We start from the raw sequence: 23,097 nt of genomic DNA on the forward strand, positions 1-23,097 counted from the left end.
GATTTTTGTTAATAAGATTAATAATTCTTATATAATATGTGGTGCATTAGAATAGTCAATTAAAAATAATATACTTTTAATTTTAAGAAAAATGTTCCTTATTTTTAATTATTTTTTACATGTGACTTTTTTTTTTTACTTTAATAATGTGTTTAGATAATAATTTCTCACTTTTTAAACACCCTTAATAAAAAAAAAAGTGAAATTAAGAGATGTAATGGACAAGAGAAGAAACCGAATAAAAACAATTACTTATTAAATGTATTGCAAATTTGTAATTAGCCACCCACAATGTTGTTCGTTTTTACATTTAAGTATCGCAGTTTAACTCGTGCTCAAAACAACAAAACACAAACTTCTGTGTTAAAGAGTTCTATAAAAAAAATATAAAATAAAATTCACATTCACCAATAGCAAGACATTTTCTCGTCCATTAATTCAACCATCTTGTTTTACTTGAAAGAAAAACATGACGTCTTCCCACTCAAACATCAAAAACATAAATTACTGAAACCAATACAACATGGAATGTAACGCGCAACGAAGATTGGTAGACACATTATAGTAGTATATTAAGATTAACACACTACACTAAAGATAATTATATAATTTGTGATTGATCCAGTGAGAATTACATTGTTGTTATCACAAAATTATGATTAAAAGATGTGTTGAGCATAAACATTTATTGGTGGAAATAAAAGAAAGATGGTTGACATTAAAAAATGCTAATTAAGCATGAACAGGATAAAAGGATTGGAGCTTGAGTTTGTGGGAAGGCAGCCATGGCTTAATCAACACAAAGGTTTGGTAATGGTTGTATGAGCCATGGGTGGTCTCAAGGGTAAGGCGGTACATGATCCCATTATTCCCATCTAGCGGCTCATTGTCGGCCACAATTACCTTTTTCAACTTCAATTTTTCACCAGATTGCTTATTATGCTCTCTTACGGCGAAATTTGCAGCCTCCCTCACGTAAGGGTTGTTCACGCCGATCGGACTAAAACCTAAGCTCCTCACACCCTTTATGGCAACGCCAGAAACCAAGAGAACAAAGACCAAAATTAGGCACTCCACTTTCATCCTGCTACTGCTTATTCTAAGACCTTCTAACTTATGACTCCAGTTATGAATTTTGCTTCTCAGATGCCTTCCAATTTATAACCCAAGCTCACCTAGGGCCTAGAGGTACAATCTTTTTTTAAATAATAAATTATATACAAAGTATTAATATGTTTGAATATATGTTTAAAAGTCAAAAGTAATTTTTAGTGAACTAGTGTCAATTTTAAATGAGATTCAATAATATATGTTATGTGTTTCTATAATTTATATTTATACCTTTTAATAATATACTTATATATTATATTTATAATATAAGTAAAAATATTTTTAATGATAAATATTATTTGACTATAGGATATGTGTTATTATATAACAATTATTTTTAGTAAGAGAAACTTTAAAAAATACTTCTATCTTATATATAAAAATGCTCTTAATAAAAAAATTTATATAATAAATTTGTTAATTTTTACAATAACAATTTTAAAAGTTGTAAAAAAATATTTGTGATGGATGACTGTACATTTATTTTATATCGAGAAAATAGATAGTATTTTGACAATGTAAAATAATTTTACATCCATCGCAAATTATCATTTATGATAAATTGTTGATTTTGTAATAAATAAATAAATAAATTAGACAAACAATAAATTTATGTTGATTGACACCGTAAAACTATTTTACATTATAAGTGTATTACCATTCTATTCAAATTTAAAATAAACAATAACATCCATATAATAACAAACTTAAGTCTCAAGTAAAAAAAGACAAAAACATTAGGATTTTTTATTTTAATAAATTCATAAATAATTATGAAAATATTTATTATACTTAGGGGCGGATAAATGGGTTAAGGTCTACTGATCAATTGGTTAAGCCCATGGCTCACTCATATACAACTCATTTTATATATATTTTTTAAATCCATACAGTCACAATGAATTTTTCTGTTGCGCCCCACGAAGCCTATTTCACATAGAGGTGTGCAAAAAATTTAAATTGATCCGAATTGATCCATAATCGATCTAATCCATATTGAAAATCCCGATTCATTTTGGGAAAAAAATCCGAACCGATCCACTTTATAAAACCGGTTCAATTATCCGACCCATTTTTACAAAGTGGATTGGTTCGGTTTGGTTTGATTTTTTAAAAAAACCGATCCATATATGAATAAAAAATGGATAACCGCACCGCACCGAACCGATCTAATTTCAAAAAAATTGATCCATATTTTAAAAAAATCAAACCGATCTACTTTATAGTTCACTTTTATAAAATGGATCGGTTCAGTTCGAATTGGATTTAAAAAAAAATCGATCCATGAACACCCTTAATTTCACACTCAAACTTAACAATGTTTGTTTTTATGACTTTAAGATTTTAATATTTAATTAATGAATTTGACTTTTAAATTTTAAGATATCAAGATTTAAGAGTTTGATGTTTAGTTAATGTATTTAGATTTTTTAATTTAAAATATTATTTACTGTATTATAATTTTATTTTTATCTCGAAAAAGTTACTTTTATATCCCCATAAAAATAATTTTGTAGAAAATCTAAACAAAAAACATTCTCAAAAAATAATATTTCTTATGAATATTATTTTTTAAATAAAAAATTAAATAAAAAACTAATATTTCTAATATAAGATTCCTATAGAAAAAAAGTCATAGACCAAACACTTCCTACCAATGAATGCTTTTTACATATTAATTTCTTAAAGTCTCATGAGCCCATGTTAACAAAACTCATATATTGATAATAAAAATTAATAGTATTATTAATTATAATATCTATGAAATTAATGTAATGTATGCTTATCAAAAAAATATATGCATATTAAATAGACTTTAATGAATTATAAAAATATTTTACATGCCAACCAATCACAATTTATTGAATTTTGACTTTTAAGTTTTTTTTAGGCTTAAATATGTTTTTAATCTCTCAAATTTAAAACAAATTTATTTTTGGTCTTTCAAATTTAAAACTGTTATTTTTAGTCCCTATAATTTTTAAAAATCTTGTTTTAGTACCTTAGGTCACCAATAACATATTTGAAAGTGATTAATTAAGACAGTTATACAATATCAATCGGATTTAATGTGATATTTTCACTAATAGAAATACTAATAAGTAGATTTTATGTAATAATATCTAATAAATTTTTTAACAAAATTTAAATATAATGACTAAAATAATATTTTTTTTAACCCCAAACGTGTGGTTCAGCGGTAGGGGTTGATCCACGCCTAATATGCCTTTATGACAATTGAAATTTGAGAAGGAATGCACTTTCATTATGAATTTGAGTTTTAAGTGTTTTGCTTTAACATTTGATGATATTGACGAATGAAGGGTAAAATATCAATTAAAATTTTAAAATTGTATTAAAAAAGATGCAAAAATAATTTATCATGATCATGATTATTATTATTTGAGTTACATTTATTTATTTATTTTTTCAAATGTTAATTTATGTGATTATATATTTATAATATTAAACAAATTTTATACATATTAATTACAAATTATGATAATTTTTGTTAATTTAATATTATTTGTTAATGTTTAAGCAAATATTTTGATATTATAAATTAGTTAAGTTAATTGTGATTGATATTTTTTTTTTATGTAATATAGTAGTAATTTTATAATATAATTTTTTTTAAAAAAATTATAAAGTTTAATTGTTTTATTTTTTTTAAAAAAAAATTAAGTGAATTAACGTATGGTAAACCAAGCAAAATTAATTTTTTTTAGGCTTATAAAAAATTAAACAAAGTTAAGTTAACCCATTTATTATTCAATCCTTAAGATGAGTGAGGGTGAATAACCTATTTCCACAACTCTAAATTATATTGAAAATTTGGAATGAAATCTAGATTTGTTGCTGGTTATCAAGTACGTGAGGTAATTTAAGATTGTATAGATTTGAAGTTGGTGATGAAATAATGAGTATATTGTGAATCCTAAAAAAATACTTGAGAAATAAGAAAATTGGAAAAAAAAATAGTTGAGAGAAATAAAAAAGAGAAAAAAGAAATGGGGTGAAATGGGCAGGGAAAGGAAATATGGAAAAAGACAGGCGTTGAGGAGAGAAAGAAAGGATGGTGATGACTGATGAGGGTAGAAAAATGAGAAAGGCGTGAATTCACGTGAGCGACGAGACGGATCATCGGATAGCCTGAGAGTGAGAGAAGCGGAGATAGGAGTGTGCGTGTCCAAACCCAGGGGGCTCCGAAGGGGCTCTTCGTCGGAGGCGGTTCATTCCCCTCCGGATTCCCCCGCCATGAAGAGCCTCTTCAAGTCCAAGCCCCGCACTCCCTCTGACATCGTTCGCCAAACACGAGATCTTCTCCGATACACCAACCGCGACCACGACAAGGTCCTCTCCTCGCCTTTTCTATTCCATTCTTATTCTCTCTTTTCTTTTCTTTTCTATTTCAATTCACGCCACGCTCGATGCAGATGTCCGACCTCACCAAAAACCTAAGGGACCTCAAGTCTATCCTCTATGGAAACAGTGAATCCGAACCGGTTCCCGAGGCTTGTGCGCAGCTCACTCAGGAATTCTTCAAGGATAATACCTTGCGACTCCTTATCCAATATCTTCCCAATTTGAATTTGGAGGTAATTCTTTTTATCTTGATCTCTCTCTTTTTTTTTTTTTTTTTTTTTTTTTTTTTTTTTTTTCTTATTTGCTGTCTCCATTTTGCAGGCTAGAAAAGACGCCACTCAGATTGTTGCGAATTTACAGAGGCAGCAGGTTCAATCTAAGCTCATTGCGTCTGATTACTTGGAGACGAATTTGGATCTCATGGATGTCTTGATATCTGGGTAAGTAAGGGGCATATAGGTGAACTCGCCATTTTGACCAAATCTAAATTTAATCTTGTAATGTCAGTTGATTCTAGTCATTTCTTCTTTATACTTGATTGCAGCATTTGGTTTATTTTAGGTGAAATTCAGTCGTTTCGTGCTTATAGGTTGACTAACTGTTGTTTTTTTTTTGTAGCTACGAAAACACAGATATGGCATTACACTATGGTGCAATGTTGAGGGAGTGCATAAGACACCAGATTGTTGCAAAGTAAGAGGGAAGGAGCAAATAAATTCAATTTTGTGTTTTTTGCGTGATTTCAATTTTAAAGCATTTAATGTTAGGAGGTTGAATCACGACCATTTTGGTTATGGTTTTAGGCCATGTTAGAGTAGTTTTATATCTTGGAGTCATAGTGCTATTGGTTCAGATACTTCCAAATCCTTTTAGAGATATATATTGCTACATGGGGAGGGTACTGTGTAGTCATATATAAATTGAAGCATAGATAGATGTACACAAATAAAAGACAGCCTAGGCATGATCATTCTTTCTACTCTAGTATGACTTTTGTGAGTTGTGATTTGTGATGCTGTAATTCTTGGCTTTATATCAGATATGTTCTGGACTCGCCTCATATGAAGAAGTTTTTTGACTTCATTCAACTTCCAAATTTTGACATTGCTGCAGATGCCGCAGCAACATTTAAGGTATTTTTTTGTTTGTTTTGGTACCATGCCCATTTTTTTAGTGAAAGTTGTAAGTTATATCATGTCATATTGTTGCAGGAGCTCTTGACAAGACATAAATCTACAGTTGCTGAATTTCTTTCTAAGAATTATGAATGGGTAGGTTCCCCTTCCCCTCTCGATTTATATAGAAAATATAGTTTTTTAGTTTATACACTCATCTATTGAAATGCCAACTTTTTCCATATTCAACATGGGTTGTATGCTTGATTCGTTAAAGTTTTTATGGTAATAGTATGTAGCTTGGTACTAATCAGGGCACATTTTGATTATGATTTTAGTTGTGTGGTAACTCTTAGATTGATATTATTGCTGCTGGTGATCCAATATAAATGATGTACCAAGGAAGATAATTTTATCATATATAGTTCTGATTAATATTTTAATCTTCCCATTCTTATTAGTTGATATGTTATAAATAGATCTATCTTTATTTTTTTCTTTGCTTTCATAGATTAAAACATTGCACTTATTAGTGTGTATTTGATTCAGCTTATTTTGTAGAAATAGTTGCTTATTTTTGTCAGTTTGCTGAGAGAGATTTTGAAAAATAAGTGATTATTTCTCCAAATTTTGTACCAAACTTTCTATAAGAAAAAAAAAACAATTATTAAAATATGGTGGAATTAAACTTATTTCCAGGACATGGAGGATGGACATACTTTCTATTTAGTACAGCTATAAATACATAATCACATTTTTTATTTATTTACCATACAAGTGTGTTTATTCACCCCTTTCTGTTTCTTTCATATATTTTAGTGTGTTCATTACTTTTTCTTGACGTGCTTTATTTTGTATTGGCTTTATCTCATAGTTACCATCCACTCCTCATTATCTTTGTGCTTACTTTCAGTTTTTTGATGAATATAACTCTAAGCTGTTGGAATCTTCCAATTATATTACAAGGCGTCAAGCTGTCAAGGTATGATTTAAGTTTTGGTATTTATCTCAACTGTAAGATTATTGGATGACACAAGAATTGAGAAGTCTTGGCTTCTGAGATTATCCTCTTGAAAATGATTTCATATATATTTGCTTGTTTCTTTATAGTAGGCTTGAATTTATTTGACTTGTAACTGTGTAAAAATAAACAAGCCATCCCAAGCAGTCAACAAATCACCTTGCTATTGCAATAACTGTCTAGTTTTGTTTTTTCCACCGCTGAATTTAAGATCATTACTCATAATTTTATTGTTGAATCAATGTATATATATTTGTTGAGTAGTTTTTTTGTGCCTCTTCTACAGTTGCTGGGAGATATGTTACTTGATCGCACAAATTCAGCTGTAATGACACGATATGTCAGTTCGCGAGACAACTTAAGGATTTTGATGAATCTTCTACGGGTATGGTCCTTTCTGTAAAACTTTATGGCTTTCCCGTCTTTATTGTGCGCCCTGCAGGAGGGGTGGTAATTATATGGACTTTAGATACATTTGTATTGATAATGTTGAACTATCCAGTTGCTCTTTTCAGTACAAGAAAATGTATTAGCATTGTTAAAATACTGAAATGCCTTGTTGTAAATGTTCCACTTCCACCCCTGTTTAATGTTGAGTTTCTGATGAGCATAAATTTTAATGTTGAAGAGGAAGTTTAGCAGTTAGAGTTATGTTTATTCAGCCATTTAATGGGTTATTGCTGATATCTTTCTGCAGGAGTCGAGCAAGAGCATTCAGATAGAAGCATTTCATGTTTTCAAGGTATTATGGTTACATAATGGCCCACATTTTGGAATGTTACTCTTAACCTTGTACATCCCAAAATTTTGCTTCTTTATATTGATTTGTTCTTGTCATGCAGCTTTTTGTTGCTAACCAAAAGAAACCAGCTGATATCATCAGCATACTTGTTGCAAACAGAAGCAAGCTTCTTAGACTTTTGGGCGACTTTAAAATTGATAAAGGTAAGGATCTGATGCGATTTCTTAAGAATTTGTACTTTCTTTTTTCTGGTACTATGTTCCATGATATCATGTTTATTGGGATTGTGCAGAGGATGAACAGTTTGAAGCTGACAAAGCTCAAGTTATGAAAGAAATTGCTGCTCTTGAACCTAGGGACCTCGCTTGAGCTTCAGATTGTGTCAGGTAGCAAGTTGCATTGCGGCATTTTACTTTCTTTAATTGTCTATTGTTATAGTTCTTTTTGTCTTCATCAAGATGAGACTAACATTCACACAAATTCCAACGTTTCCATCCTGAAATTTCATTTCGGTTCTGTAAATTCATAGATAAATAAATTGCTAAAATGAGCTACATGCAGTAGCAGTATATGGCTTTCCTGGTGCTAGAAAGGTTTGCCTAGCAGGTAGTTTATAAATTGTACGAGGCCATGTAATATTCTTACTATCTAGAATTTGTATGATTAATTTGTTCTGTTACTTCATAATGAGAGTGACTTTTTGTATGAGGGAAACTTTTTGTATGAGAGTGAGATGAATAAATTTGAATCATACAATTATATAAATGGTCAATAATTTTTTTCTAAGTCACATATTTACTTTAAAAATTCATGTGACTATTAATATTTAATTTTGAGTATCCATGTATAGTTATATGATATAAATTTATAGTTCTCATCTCTTATATTAAGAAGAGTTCTCTCATGGTATGCGCTATATGTACGTGTGTCTTGTACCATGCATGTGGAGACTTGATATGTGTGTTTTTATGTTTAGAAAATTACGTATGAGAAATACAGAAAGCCACAATTTGTATTTTGTAGCTTCTGTAATGACTTGATAAACCACGTCAAATATGCCTGCCTAAGAAAACGTTTCCAAACATGCTAGAATTAGAACTTCGGTGTTTCCTCACGAAGTTCATCTAAAATGAGTAGGTCGTGTTTCCCATGACACTGGAGAATGGAGGACAGATTCATAGATGTTTCTACAGGTGACTTCGATTCGGATATATACTAAGCGTGAGATAAATTACAAGAGTAACAATTAAATTCTTGAATTAAAATAATTATTTTACACTAGTTAAATTAACTTATGTATGTCAATTTTTTCAAAAGCTATTTTTTTAAAGACTTTTTTCATAAGTCCTTATAAATTTATAAGGATTTTTTGGTAAATTGAAAAAAATCAAAGGTTTACCTTTTTGTTTTTCATTAGACAGAATTAATTCTAATTAGGTTTATGACAAAAAAGATTGCTATAGATTCTATAATTTTTTGACGTTGTAAAATGATCTAGGGAGTCGAGAGTGAGAAGTTCAAGCCCTTGGGCAAGGGTGAATAATTGCCGCACGACAGATTTTTAAGGATGGTAATGAAAAGAAATGAAGCCACTAGCTCAACTTTGATAGGATAATTTAATGATAATGAAAAGAAATGGGGAAGACTCTTGCTTTTGCTCACTCTGGTTCGACAGTGTAACTTGTTTTCAGGGATTGAGACTTTCTCGAATTAGCGAGGGTTTGGTTCAACTTTAATTTTGTATGTCTAGCTATAATTTTCAAATCAAATGTTCAAAGAGGTAGAAGCTATTTCAAAAAAGGTTAATGGTCATGTACGACTTTTTCTTATAATTAAGCAGGCATTTAGAAGGAATTGAGAAAATGTAACGTTATTAAAAAAAAATATACAAAATAAAATTAATGTCTTACACAAACAATAGTGACTTAGTGAGTCCGGCAATAATAAGTTTGTGTTTTTCTCTCGTGGCATGTTTTTAATATTTTTACCTAACACGAGAGAATTCAAATCCTTTTACACTCTTGTCTGTTAATTAAGACTTGGATGGAATTCCTAGCCGGGGGTCCCATAAATGGACTTTTTCTTTCATTCGGTTGAGACAAAATAAAGTGGCAATTTTATTGTCTTTAACTATTTTAAAACTTTTATATCCTTATTTTCATTTCACTCAACTAAAACGGTTAATAAAGAATAAAATGACGAGAAAGAGAGTAAAAAAAAATAGAAAAAGAAAATGCGTAGCTTTTACATTTTATATTATTTATTATAAGCTAAAAAAGAGGTGAAAAGAGAACATTGTTCTTTCAAAAGACAAAAGTAGTTTAATTAGAATATACTACTATTAAAGAAAGGTGGGGAGGGGGGAGGGATAAAAAGACAATTATGCAATGAAAGGAAGAACTCAAAGCCACCTTCCCATGTCATTAAAAAGCAATAATGCATGTAGTGAAATACGGGGCATGTTCACAAAATAATTGAGTCAGTCATATGCAAGTCCAGATTAACTTTCTCTTTTTAAAAAATGAGAATAACAAAAAGAGCATGAAATTCACAACTATATTTGCTATCATATTTGTCAACATGTGATAAACTCTTTTATTACATCTATTTTTTATAAGAGGGATAATTACTGTATTTTTAAATATAGTGTTTTATTACTTAAAATTGTTGCTCAAGGATGAGTGAGTATTGAGTGGAGTTCCAATGGAAGGAATACAAAAAATGGGATTTTTGTAGCTCTTGCAAAAATAGGTAATTCCTTGTTGATTTGTGGGTGACTCGGACAGGGAAGGTTCGTTAGAGAAAGACAGGAGCATCTGGGCCTTCTTATTCACGCCACGGGCGCGGGATATGTTTTGGCATATACCTATCCAAGCTTTATTTATAGACAATTTATTAGACATGCACTACCATCTTGTCTTTTTTCTCTCCGCATATTCCATCTTCTTAAGCCTCTCTTTGCTTGCGGCAAAATAAAATAAAATTCAAATTATAAGTGAATTCAGGGAACAAATTTTAAATAAATTCTCAAATACAAACCACATTCTTCCAAAATAACCTCTATTATTAATTAATTAAAAAATATTAAATTACAAAGAAGACTAATTACATAAAAAATAAATGTTATTTATTAATATACTTCTATTTAATATTCCCTCTGGTTCTTTATATAAAAAACAAATGCTTTCTTTTTTATTTAGTTCTAATTATTAAAAATAAATACATAGTTTAAGATGCATTGATACATTTATTAATTTATTAATAATACAAGTTACAATTATTGGTAAATAAAAAAGTCGTCTCTATTTAAACCAATCAACTCAACAGAAGTTTTTGAAATAAAATTTAATTTAATGACATCATTAATAAAAATTAACTAGCTTAACTATTTTTTATTGATTTTGATAAATTATTTATTTATTTATTTATATAAAAGACCGAAAAGAATATGTACTATTAATAATGTATGTATAAATGATTAATATATTAAATAAGGATATTTTAGTTGAAATATAATATGTGATTTCTAAAGAGAATAATTTAATAATAAAGAATATATTGATACTATTTTTGAATCTTAAAGGGAATAAATGAGTAAATGCATATATACTTTGTTGTAAAAGAGTTTTGACATGACGATCCACGAAATAAGTATATTAATTATGTTATTTGTGATTGTTGGGAGTGAAAGAGCAGGGTGCTTGAAGTTGTTACTCTGATTGCGAAGAAGGGAAGAAGGAAATGGGTGACAATGGTATGAGTAGGATCCAATTTTTGAATAATAAGTTTTGGCGAATGTGAAATGGTTATATGATAACCGTTTGATTTTGATGGCAAACGCAGATTCGTTCTCCGAATTCCTGGCTTCTGCAATCGACGCCGCTCGCAAGGCTGGCGAGGTGGTTCTCCACTCCATTCTCTCTACTTGTCTGTCTCTTTGGTTTTCAACGTTAACGGCTTTTATTTGCAGATTATTCGGAAAGGTTTCTATGAGACGAAGCAAGTGCAACACAAAGGACAGGTTTCCATTCTCAACTGTAAGTAAACAACCACTAAAGAGTAAAGACATAATTATTTATTGGAATGCACAGGTTGATTTGGTCACTGAAACTGATAAAGCATGTGAAGACCTCATATTTAATCATCTCAAGCAACTTTACCCCTCTCACAAGGTTCTTTCACCTCAACTTTACATATAAATATAATCATATTTGAGTTTCTCACTCTACATTTTCTTGTTAGTTCATTGGGGAAGAAACCACAGCTGCTGGTGCCAATGCACAACTTACGGATGAACCCACATGGATAGTTGATCCTCTCGATGGAACTACTAATTTTGTGCATGGGTAAATTTAATATAATATCGATCTCATTTTTAATTCATACGTTCGCATTTCCACATCGATTGATTATAGTTCTGCTTTTTTAGGTTCCCTTTTGTTTGTGTCTCCATCGGTCTCACAATTGGAAAAATTCCTACAGTTGGCGTTGTTTACAATCCAATAATTAATGAGGTTACAATCTTTCCTTTTGCACAAGTTGGTGACCACAAAAACGTTTTATATTTCCTGACGTGAGATATATGTTTTTATTTTTTGTTACCATGTAAATGCAGATTGTTAACAAAACTAGTGAATTGATTTATTCTCTTCTTTTATCAACATTATTTTCGCTGACCTTATGTATTTGTAATGGTTTGTTGAGGACTAGAGACACTGGAATAATTAATTTAGGACTATTTTCATTTGTTTTCCTCCCTTGCTTATCTTATTATGTAAACTGAAGCTTTAGTTGCCATCTGTAGCTTTTCACTGGAATTCGTGGGAAAGGTGCTTTTCTGAATGGGAACCCTATAAAAGGTTGGTCTTTTGCTCTCTACCTTTTGATTGTTATTGTTAATCGAGTTTGGATACCTCATGGATATGCCTTGAAATTTTGCAGTATCGTCACAAACTGAACTAATGAGTGCTCTTCTTGTAACTGAGGTATGTCAAGTCTGTTAGAGTTGATTATGTGAAAGTTGTTCATTTATCTTTTTCTTTGGATCAATATAATGTATTCTATTCCACTCCCTCTCGTTATTGTAATTGGTAAAAATTAAGTTGGGACAATAATTTGCTCCAGAATATCAATGGCTAAGATCCACGTAATTCTTTTGGTTAATAAAAAACAACTTCAGACCAACTACATGGCCAGTAAGAAACCTGACTTACGTCTATTTTGGTCTAAGCATGCACCTTTGTGTGTGTGCTTTCATATACATATATGTTTGAACATGTGCTCTGTGGGCACTTGCGCGTGGGCATGTGTGCCATTTCTTGTCAATCTTTTTCTACACATTTGTATTTTTATTTTCAGCAGCTAGCACCTCCATCATGAAATGTATTACAAGACCCATATAAATCAGGATACTCTCCTTTTATTTTCCGAATATGATCATTGTGTACCTTGACAGTTGATATACATAAATGGTTTTGTGTTTCCTTTTATTTCAATTACCATGGTGAAGTAGCAACCCTCTATGAAGAGTCCCTGATTCAAAATAAAAATAGTTTACTCATAAACAAAACCCGTATAATTGTAACCTGACCATTTTGGATTTATAAATTTTGTATACTCTGAATTTATATGCTTTGAGAGCATGCTCTGGTTATGTTTTGTTTTGCTACTTGCCTCTCAGATATTCCAAATTCTAAATACATGGCTGATATATGAATTTCAAAACCTTTGTATTCACGAGCTTGTGCAAACTTAGACGGTACAAAATTCAAACATTTCCTTTATTCAGGTAATAACTGTGACATGTTGAAGAAATATAACAAAGTAATGTAGGAATTAGAGTTTCTCTTTTCTGGGACTAGGAAATACATTATATCTTAACCGCAAATATGATCATTTAGCAGAATGTGGCATCATTGCTAAGTTTTCTTTAAATTGTTTCCTCGGTGACACACTATGGTTTGTCTAATGGGGTGAGGCAATATGCATAAGGTCATAAATTCAAACCTCATTGTCACCTATTGTGCAAAAAAAATGTATTCCCAGTGACTTGCTTCTTTTGTTCCTGCAATGTTGTATTGTATTTAATTGAATGCAATTCCAGTCCTCCAGTTTGAAAATTTTCCTATTTTCTGGAATACTAACTTGAGATGGGATGATCTAAGTCGTCAATTCATATTCAAGTGTACTTGGGTCAGTTTCACTGTAAGTTTTAAATCAATATAGATTTGAAATTCATCAAGTTTTTTCATTTCTGAAAGAGCAGGTGGGAACAAAACGTGACAAATCAACATTAGATGCCTGCACAAACAGGATTAATAGCTTGCTTTTCAAGGTAAAACGAGGTCTTCCAATTGGAATCAATTGGACTAAAGTTTGATATGGTTGTGACATAAGTATGCCTTTAATATGATTAGGTGAGATCTCTTAGAATGACTGGCTCCTGTGCTTTAAACCTTTGCGGAATTGCATGTGGAAGGCTGGATGTATGCTTTGAACTAGGCTTTGGAGGTCCTTGGTAAGAATTTCACATCCCTCATACATGGTATTGGTGGGCATTTTGATAATATGATATGTTCCTAGATTGACATGTTCTCTTCCTTTTTATCAGGGATGTGGCAGGCGGTGCTGTCATTGTTAGAGAAGCTGGAGGTGTTATATTTGATCCGTAAGTGACTTTAATTAGAGGCCTTTGTTCTTAACCACATAATAAGCTATGCTGTTCTACAATGTTTGCATTGTTAGGTTGGTAGGCTATTTTATTACTTGCATGGATCTTCATCTTGTGGCCATTTATGTAGATATTGTTGGATGGACATGCAATGTACTTATGCGCTATCACAATCCTTTCCTTTCATTAGTAACTATAAAACACACACTTGAATGTACATTCTTCAAAGATCTTATACTTTATACGTCCAAATCTGATGGTTCATTTGCTTCAGGTCGGGTGCAGATTTTGACATCACATCCCAGCGAGTAGCAGCTTCCAACCCTTTCCTGAAGGATGCCCTTCTTGATGTTCTGCGCCAAACCGTGTAAGAAACCTGCTATTAATCGATGACAAGGAGAAATTGAATCAGCCTTTGTGTGGGGTGCATGATTTCAATTATTTTTCTAATTCTCTTGTCACCTATCCGAAATATTAGTATTCTATTCTCTAATTTTTATTTTCTTTTCAAAAGGTTCACATAGTTAACAATGCAACTTGCTTTAAAATAATTCCATGGCGTAGCCAAGAAACTTTCAACACGACTGTGTTCTGTTGTTTCTTTTTATCGTAACTCCTTTTTGAATTTCATTTTATTTAATTATTAGATGGCTGAGTCTTTTGGTAGTTGGTATTTTTAGGTTAGATAGTATGATCTTAAAAATAAAAAACTTGATTAAAGCCCGAGAAAAATTGCAAGCGCCAAGCGATAAGTCATCTACTACCATAAAGTGAGTTGGCGTGCGTGTCTGCTTCCGGGTGGAACGTGTTTGGTTTACAATTTCATAATACATGAATCACTGATGATTAAATATGGTACAAATGAATGATCTGTAACAGAGAAAAACACATTTCTAAAGAGAATTGTGTCGAGAGAAGAACATAATTTTATATATAAAAAAAATCCATTTTTTAAGGGGAATGGAGAGGGGAAATGGGATAAGAGAACTCGATGCATTCCTTTAGTCAAACTCTGACCAAGTTCATTCTAATTGAGGATGCGTCAATGATTGTGCCCCTAAATGTACAATATTCAGGGAATCTGAGCTGTATATGCTTTTAACGTTTGAACTTCTATTTACAACTATATTTAAAGCTTAAGCAATTTTTATTAAAAATTGGATCGAAAGATTTGTTTCAATTAATGAGGAATTTTCGCTTAGGTCATTTCTTATTATGTTGTTCGGTTCAATCTCTGATTATTTATCAATTTAGTGAGTTGAACCAATCAAATTATAGCCTGAATTCTTATGGTTTGATCCATGACTTAGTATTTAAAAATTGAGTCTAAGTTCCGGGAATAAAATTTTAAATTGTTGCAAGTTGTTGTAGTTTTCAGAAGTACTTCTACTTTAAAATACAAAATTCGTAGTCAAATTTCCGTCTTTTGCTTCGCTACAAGCCGAAGAAAGAAACAGAAAGGTTGCTCCCAAGAATGTAAAGATACTTGAAACACAAGATATGTAGAAAGAGTAAGACCCAAGGAAAAAAATAATTAAAATAATAAATACAAATATGAAGAAACAGAAACCAATACAATGTATACCCTGTAGTAACAGTATGGATAAAACCAGACCTGAAAGTCACTTTCCTATGAAAGAATTACCTCAAAACTGAGACTCTGAGCAACTGGAGCACCCCTAAATAACTTCAAACATCTGTAAGAAAATATACAAAGGAGTCCAACAACAAAATACACACAAATAGAAGGCAGAAAATAACAAAAGAAACCAATATCTATCTGTCTTTCTGGCTACACATCCTAAACCTGTTGTGGCCTAGAACCATAACCATTGACACCATTTGCCCCGTGTGACATCTTGTTCTCTGACTTCCTCCTCTTCAAGACTATGATCCACGTGTAAGCTTCCAAAAGGACAGCAATGGCACCCAATGCTCCAATAATGCCAATGTACGCATTCCTCCAGCTATCGTAGCGATCCCCAACGTAGTTTTCCAAGGTATTGAACCCTTTAAATACGTTGGCTATACTGAGGCCTATGGTGGCGTATCCGACAAAGTGGTGGTACGCATTCCAGTACACTCTGTATTTGTGGTCTTTGTTGAGCCTCAAGAACAGCGCAAACACCTGAATCACATCGCAAAGGTTTCTGTTATATGGTTCCATTCCATAATTAAGCAAAACATGAAAACCTGGTATCGTACCTGAAGAGTTCCGAGGCAGAAGAGGATAATACCAATTGTTCTGTGAGTGTCATACTGAACACCCTTCGAGTCACTACCAAGTTTGAGACCTGTACCAAATCCAGAAACACCAACTATGTACGCCGAGGCTTGGCACGTGACATGAAGATAAAACCAAGCAGGGTCTGCAGATTTGAACACCTTCAAGTACCTTGCGATTATGGCACCCGTTGGCATCAATATACCCCAGCTCACCGCATTTAGCACTCCATGGGTCTGAAATTAACAATCTCCATACTCAATCCATCTCTACAATCTAAACTTAAACACCAAAACCAAAATACAATACTAAAGGAACCTGTTTGATTCCCTCTCACTTTTTTGTTTCAAAAGTTGTTTTCTAAGACAATTCTACTCAAATAGGAAATAGGAAATCTTTATTACTCTATCATCATAACCATGGTTGATATTTTTATAATCAGGATTGAAGTTGATAAGAAAGTGTAGCTAAATTTTGTCATGGTTTAAGACATGTAAGAAAAAAAATCATAAGATTGGTGCTTACGTTTCTTCTTTTTAGACGTGAATTGCCGGTAGCCTGAGTGGAGGAACCAGAGAGAAGATTCAACGTTTCCTTGGAGTTTTGGTGGGAAGTCTCATGGCTATGCTCTTGAGGGGTGGAACCAGAGAGAGGGCCATCTTGCCAGACGTGTACCAAAGAGGTGGTGCCGTTAGGAAGGGTGAGAGTGGCAAAAATGGTGACCTCGTTGTTCTGATACGTGGCACTCAACCCCTCCACGGGATAACTGATGTTTCCCTCTTCCAACTGTGTGGCGGTGTTGGCGATGGACGAAGTATACGCTCTCGGGCTTCCATTTGACTGCGGAATAGCCACCAGGGCTTGGGCCCCAATCATGGCCGGGTCAAGAGTGTTTCTGGGATTGATGGCCCAAGCGACCCATCTATTCGTTGAGGTGATTCCAGCATGTTTGAATGCTATCTCCAACTTGCCACTCGCCTGGTCATATGTCCAGTGTAGATATGCTGTCAACTGTGGGAGATCACGACATGTGGTAAACACCCTGTTTGAGAATGTTTGGTTTCTACACGTTTGAGCTGAGGATGTTACAAGCGCACAACTCAAAACAGACAAGGCCAACACTAGCCTCAACATGCTGAGCATGGACATGCCCTTCCCTTGCTGCTGCCTGGTCGTAATTATTGGTTTAGGACTTGACAAGTTTAGAATCTGTATTAGGTTGGTATAGAGCAAATTTGGTACCAAAGGGGTTCTGAGAACTTAAAGGGGTAGTAGTTTAGCGTGGCGTTTGTTTCTTGTGATGCAAATAATCGCTTTAAGTTGAAAAATGGAGCAGGTGGTAGGCAATGAGAGAGACAGACAAGAGCCTTCATTTATTTATAAGAGTTGGTGGGGTTTGGTTGTTGAAGTGGAATAAATATCAGCATGTCAGAAAATCTTTACAAACTTTTATACTTTTAAATTATTGTCAAATAGAATTTTTTTAGTTAATCTGTACAACGTATTCACCGTGACAAATAATGAATTAATCTTTGTGATATATTTATTTATTCATTAGTACACAGGAATCAGGATAACATGGGTAAGAGACAAAGCGATATATGTATTTATGACAAACACTTGATAAATAAGCTATGAAATGTTCCACCAATCATAAGGATTAACTATCCTTGCCTACCGTTGGGAAGCTTCCTTTCCGTGATAAAGTGATTTGATTTTTTCCACGAAGAATCTGTATTCCTACTCCCCCGGTTGACAAGGTTTATCTATCATTTTCTAAATCAACCACAGCCTCTAATAGTTGATTTGGCAAAGTATATACTGATGCAACTTATACATCAATTTAAAATGCTTAATTTTGATGCGTGAGTTGTGAGTGGAGGTCAGAATTTTTAGCCGCTTTAACCAAACGTCTAACTCTGACAGTAGGTGTGCCCGACGCGGCTTCATAATCTTTACATGCAGATAAATACAAATTAAGGGCTTTTATTTTATTCACATAAATTTGAAATATTTTTTTGCATGGAAACAATTCAAAATTGTTCTTGTAGTTAATACTTGATTCAACTTTTGACCAATACTCCACATAAATAACGAAAAGAAAAGTGGATATTATAAATTTTTAATATATATATATATATATATATATTATTTATAAAAATTAGAGATGAAAGCAAAAATAATAAATTTGTGATTTTTACTTTTTTTTTTTTTTTTCTCTATACTGATCTCTTTAATTGTTTGAAAAAATAATCCTAAACACTCCTTAGACACATGAACCACTTTGAAACTTTTGAAAAACATTACACTATGATTCTTATAAGTGAAATTACTATAAAAAATTATAATAAAAAAAATTAAAAAATAAAGAGTATACTACATGGACACCCCTTGAGGTTGAAGTTTTGTGAAATCACACACACTACTTGGTTATTTTTTCCCGCCCTAGTTCCCTTAATTGTTTGAGAAACATAACACTAATATTTATTATACATTTCAATTACTCCCTTTAATCTTTTGAAAAGCAGTATACCGATTTCCTATCAGGGAGATTGCTAAAAACGTTAAAAATAAAATGGTTATCGGTAATATCGCAAAATCTCGGATATAGATAACAATTCAATTTTCTAATTTTAAATTTATAAGACATTGTTCAGAAATATAGAGATAATAACTCCTTTTTTTTATGTTGATTAGAATTAAAAATATTATATTTAAGAATTTGTTTCCTCTTATAATATCAAGATTTTGGATGAATTTATAGTTTTTTTTAAGCTGAAAAGAAAAATATAATCCATTAAAAATATTAAAACATTATCGTTGATGTTAGAATTATGAATCATATTATTTTAAATAAATTTGTGTGATTTTTTTAAGGATGTTCTCTTTATGTCTTTTTTTTTTGTTATTGTGTGTATGAAGATTTTTTTTTTAACAAATACAATTTACTCTTTAATAAATTATAGTCCAAACGTTACATTCGACTCCTATCAACAAAAAAAATGAATTGGAAGACTTAAATCACCTCTAATAAGAGTTCCTAATTGTCTTCTTAAATATAAGAATAAATTATTGTAAATTTTATCATTGGAGAAATTTGATGTGAATGTAGGAGAACATTCTTATATAAGAACTTTCATCAATCAATAAAAAAATATTATTATTATTCTCACTTGAATGGGGAAAAAATGAGATCTATTAAAAAAATTAATAATTTAAAATAAGTTTTTCCGTTAGAGGAAAAATAAATGAAAATTTTAAAGCTTAAGTGACATTAAGATTAAAAAAAAATTAAGAATCTAAAATGAGTTCAACTATTAAATTTTAAATAAAAGAAAAAATTATTAGCATTTTACTCAAAAATATATAACATGTACATATCTTAACCATTATATTGAAAGAATTTTTAAATACACTTTTTTTTAAAGAAAAAATTACACTCACCTCTCCTGGGACTCATTTAAATGACTTACATATCCCTTTTAGTTTTTAAAAATCATTTACTTCCTTTAGAATAATGTCATTAATTAGAGTGAAATAATTAAAAAAAAAAAAGTCAATTCATATTTTATCAACCAGAGTGAATTGTGAGGACTTTGAAGCGATTGTCTCTTTGAAACTTGTAACTTCTGAGCTATATTTTCTTTCTGTTGTGTTGTGATGTACATGAGGTATGTCATTGTGTAGTGTTGTGGTATGCACTAGACATGTTGTGTAGAGTTGTGTTGGGATGATATGCATAAAGTATGTTGTTGTGTAGAGTTGTGTGATGATATACATGAGGCATATTGTTATGTTGATAAGATGCATGATAAATGATGTTAAATTGTGTTGTGAACTTAAAACAAAAGAGATGTATTGTTTTAAAGTAAAAATATCTTATTGTATGAATATGTGTTGTGATGTTCTAAGAGTTTAATTGTTAAAAAAGTTTTCTTGAGTATTATTGTCTTTTAAAATAAAGTATTGAATCACCTCTACGAGGGTTAGGTTAAACCATACTTGTCGAAAAACAACCAATTTTAGTAAATATGAAGTCGATGAGTAAAATCATTAACTAACTATTAGAAGGATGTGTGGTATTCCGAGGATAGCTAGCACACTATTTCCAAGTTATCTTATTTTTAACAACAGGTATTGAACTTCCCTAATATAAGTAATGAAATTCAAGAAATCATGTTATATTGAAAATGGATTGATATCCAGCTTTATTTTTGATCTAGCAAGCCAAAAATATCTTGGTATTGGTTTGATTGAATCAATTTATTTAAACTACTCATATGTTTTATAAGCAAGAGGGAAAGCGTATTTGTTTTAGTAGAACTTTATATTTTACGATAATATATATATATATATATATATATATATATATATATATATTATTGCATAAATATTCATGAATTATTTGTATGATAATTATAAGTATTTATATTTATTTATTATTTATTTTTGAATTACGTATAATAGTTATCTTTTTTGTAATTTTTTTTGTATTTTTCTTTAATTTTTAGAATAATATTTTTTTAGCCAATTCTTTAAATTTATTTTTTGAAGTTGGTATTTTTTAAACCACAACATAAATATTGTTTATAATTTAATTTAAGAGTTAAAATTATATATAAAAAAAACTAATTTTCATTCAATTGGTTATATTTATATTAATAAATTATTATCTATTAATGATACATAGATAATGTTATCTTATATAAGAGGTTTTATATATAACTCTAATTTTATTCTGAAATGGAATTAATATACATATAATATAGAATATGATTTATTTTTTAAAAATTGTAATAATAAACAATGGAAGAGAAAAGAAATCGATAAGATCGTTTCCTCGTTGGCCCCAATCTGCCACTTGTCCAGTTGATCATTTCTATGGTGTCATTTTACGCTGTCGTTTCTTCTAATATTTTCCCACTATATATTTCACACGTGAATTTATATACGAACAAGTCTTCTGAAAAAAAAAAACAATAAATAAAGGAAGTCTTTTGTGGTGTACGGTTTTGACACCATTTTAAATATATTTTTATTATTTGATGAACAACCGTATAAAATAAATGTTGCATTAATCATAGAATATAATTCATTTCACCATTCCAATCCTAACAATACGAATTAGGTATAATATTTATGTACAACAACACATGTTACTAAAAAAAAAAATCAAATGACAACTAATATGCATGAATGGGTCAAAATATTAAACTTATTTTTCTCCCTTTAATAAAATTTATTTATAAATATAATCACTATTTGAATTTCTAATTTAAGGTTTTAATGAAAGCAGTGAAGGAGTTGTTAACTTTTTAATAAATTCAGGCAAAAAATATTGTTAATATATTTAGGTTAAAGATTTAATTAGTACTCGGCTGGTGTAGTATAGTACAAGTTGACTGTTTGAGAATATTGTAATACAATATTCTTTTACACAAATAATCAAGTCACAGTATATTTGGTTTTCAGGAGATAAATATGGGATAAATAGAGTGAAAAAAATTGAAGAAAAGAAAATAAGTGAGTATAAATAGGTAAAACATATGATGAAAATAAAATTATTTGATTTGAATGGATGAAGAAAAAAGAAATTATAATTAATAAAAAAATATAATTTTACACTTTTATTACTTACCAAAATACAATCAAGTGAAATTGTTGTTTATTTGAATAAATAACATATTTGTTCAAATAAAACAAGCTTTTGAAAATATTTATTTAAGTAAAAGGTTATTTTATTCTAATAAACATAGTACTTATTCGAATTAAACAACTTCCTAAACCAACGTTCGAATAAAGTGAGTATAATTTTTCTTTTATTGTATATATTATACGAATAAAACTTTTACTCAATCGAATAAAAGTGCTCGTATTTTAGGCTGAATGTATATACAATATTATGAAGAATGAACCCACATGCAACTTTCCAAAGGATAAAAGTGTAAAAAAATAATAATATCATTCTCTCTTCCCAATTTCTCTTCATATTTAAGAAAAAAAAATATAGATATGAGATTCACGTTTCTCTTCAGTTGAAATATTTATTCAAACGCTATTTTGTCGAAACAAACACACCGTAAAGCTTTTTGATTTTGCCCTCTAAAAAAAAAAAAAAGTTGAGCTATTTCTGGTTGGCCGTCCAAATCACCTGTGTCTGTGCTTCTTCTTCATCATCATTACTATGTAGCTTTTCGTCAAGAAAAATCTTTACCTTTTAATAATTTAATTATAATAAATAAATATATAAAATCATTTTTATGTTATAAATTACAATATATAATTTTAAAACCCAAAACTTATTTTTATTCTTTTTTCAAATTCAATATTTTAATATAATTTTTCTTTAGAAGTATATTCCACATGGTATCTCTAGAATTAATTAATTTTTTTCCCATCATTTCAAAGTATTTTCTATTTAAATGAGAAAAGAGAAAAAATATCAAGTATTAGTTGGAAGAATAAAGAGAATAAAAATATTATTTCGTAAATTATGTAATCTAATTTATAATATAAAAATAATAAAATATATAATTTTTAAATATATTTATAATCTCTCAAATTTAGAGTAAAATATTTTTTTTTGAAATTCTATAAACCAAAAAGATCAGTTTTAAATTTGACTTTAAATTTAAAGAATTAAAAGTATATTTAAGTCAAAAATTAATATAATTAACCAATAATAAACACATAATAAAATCATTGAGGGGGTGAAATGGTAGGTGAGATAAAAAAAAACGTGGACTCTCGTTGGTTTGATTTTGACGTACGAAGTTCAGACCAGATGTTCCGTTATTGTATAGGTCCAAGGTTCGCTTAATATCTTCATCAATCTATTTCATAGTTGTT

The 23,097-nt window shown here is 30.4% G+C and overlaps 4 protein-coding genes across 5 annotated transcripts; 2 read left to right on the forward strand and 2 right to left on the reverse strand.

The window, feature by feature from the left end:
• Positions 1-732: 732 nt before the first annotated feature.
• LOC109807423 (cysteine proteinase inhibitor A) lies at positions 733-1,083 on the reverse strand. The gene has a single exon (XM_020369937.1). The coding sequence runs from the start codon at positions 1,081-1,083 to the stop codon at positions 733-735; it is 351 nt and encodes a 116-aa protein (XP_020225526.1).
• A 3,042-nt stretch (positions 1,084-4,125) lies between these two features.
• LOC109809871 (putative MO25-like protein At5g47540) lies at positions 4,126-8,144 on the forward strand. The gene is made up of 11 exons (XM_020373287.3): positions 4,126-4,464; positions 4,548-4,709; positions 4,798-4,916; positions 5,095-5,169; positions 5,516-5,609; positions 5,688-5,747; positions 6,505-6,573; positions 6,899-6,997; positions 7,310-7,354; positions 7,455-7,557; positions 7,647-8,144. Exons 1-11 carry the CDS (start codon positions 4,369-4,371, stop codon positions 7,721-7,723), a joined length of 999 nt encoding a protein of 332 aa, XP_020228876.1. The 5' UTR covers positions 4,126-4,368; the 3' UTR covers positions 7,724-8,144.
• Positions 8,145-10,952: 2,808 nt separating this feature from the next.
• On the forward strand, positions 10,953-14,605 carry LOC109808510 (inositol-phosphate phosphatase). Of its 2 annotated transcripts, XM_020371542.3 has the most exons (12): positions 10,953-11,108; positions 11,198-11,253; positions 11,325-11,375; positions 11,446-11,526; positions 11,597-11,700; positions 11,784-11,868; positions 12,159-12,213; positions 12,296-12,339; positions 13,620-13,688; positions 13,771-13,871; positions 13,965-14,021; positions 14,299-14,605. In XM_020371542.3, exons 1-12 carry the CDS (start codon positions 11,096-11,098, stop codon positions 14,393-14,395), a joined length of 813 nt encoding a protein of 270 aa, XP_020227131.1. In that variant the 5' UTR covers positions 10,953-11,095; the 3' UTR covers positions 14,396-14,605. The 2 variants fall into 2 exon arrangements, with proteins under 2 accessions (XP_020227131.1, XP_020227132.1); XM_020371543.1 differs by lacking the exon at positions 10,953-11,108 and having other exon boundaries at positions 11,185-11,253.
• Positions 14,606-15,536: 931 nt separating this feature from the next.
• On the reverse strand, positions 15,537-17,638 carry LOC109808532 (cytochrome b561 and DOMON domain-containing protein At5g47530). The gene is made up of 3 exons (XM_020371569.3): positions 16,774-17,638; positions 16,230-16,484; positions 15,537-16,152 (listed from the first exon to the last, which is right to left on the reverse strand). The coding sequence occupies exons 1-3, from the start codon at positions 17,395-17,397 to the stop codon at positions 15,826-15,828; spliced, it is 1,206 nt and encodes a 401-aa protein (XP_020227158.1). The 5' UTR covers positions 17,398-17,638; the 3' UTR covers positions 15,537-15,825.
• Positions 17,639-23,097: the final 5,459 nt, after the last annotated feature.

Source organism: Cajanus cajan, chromosome 5 (genome assembly GCF_000230855.2).
Source record: "Cajanus cajan strain Asha chromosome 5, NIPB_CcT2T_4, whole genome shotgun sequence".
NCBI lineage: Eukaryota > Viridiplantae > Streptophyta > Magnoliopsida > Fabales > Fabaceae > Cajanus > Cajanus cajan.

What these genes read in the sequence shown, in the direction of transcription:
- LOC109807423 (XM_020369937.1), bottom strand. Translation starts at nt 1,083, where the DNA reads ATGAAAGTGGAGTGCCTAATTTTGGTCTTTGTTCTCTTGGTTTCTGGC.
- LOC109809871 (XM_020373287.3), top strand. Translation starts at nt 4,369, where the DNA reads ATGAAGAGCCTCTTCAAGTCCAAGCCCCGCACTCCCTCTGACATCGTT. An exon ending in AGACACCAGATTGTTGCAAA is followed by an intron (nt 5,170 to 5,515) that starts GTAAGAGGGAAG and finishes GCTTTATATCAG; the next exon opens with ATATGTTCTGGACTCGCCTC. An exon ending in ATGCCGCAGCAACATTTAAG is followed by an intron (nt 5,610 to 5,687) that starts GTATTTTTTTGT and finishes ATATTGTTGCAG; the next exon opens with GAGCTCTTGACAAGACATAA.
- LOC109808510 (XM_020371542.3), top strand. An exon ending in CCGCTCGCAAGGCTGGCGAG is followed by an intron (nt 11,254 to 11,324) that starts GTGGTTCTCCAC and finishes TTTTATTTGCAG; the next exon opens with ATTATTCGGAAAGGTTTCTA. An exon ending in GAATGGGAACCCTATAAAAG is followed by an intron (nt 12,214 to 12,295) that starts GTTGGTCTTTTG and finishes GAAATTTTGCAG; the next exon opens with TATCGTCACAAACTGAACTA.
- LOC109808532 (XM_020371569.3), bottom strand. Translation starts at nt 17,397, where the DNA reads ATGTCCATGCTCAGCATGTTGAGGCTAGTGTTGGCCTTGTCTGTTTTG. An exon ending in CACGTCTAAAAAGAAGAAAC is followed by an intron (nt 16,485 to 16,773) that starts GTAAGCACCAAT and finishes TGTTAATTTCAG; the next exon opens with ACCCATGGAGTGCTAAATGC. An exon ending in TCTGCCTCGGAACTCTTCAG is followed by an intron (nt 16,153 to 16,229) that starts GTACGATACCAG and finishes GATGTGATTCAG; the next exon opens with GTGTTTGCGCTGTTCTTGAG.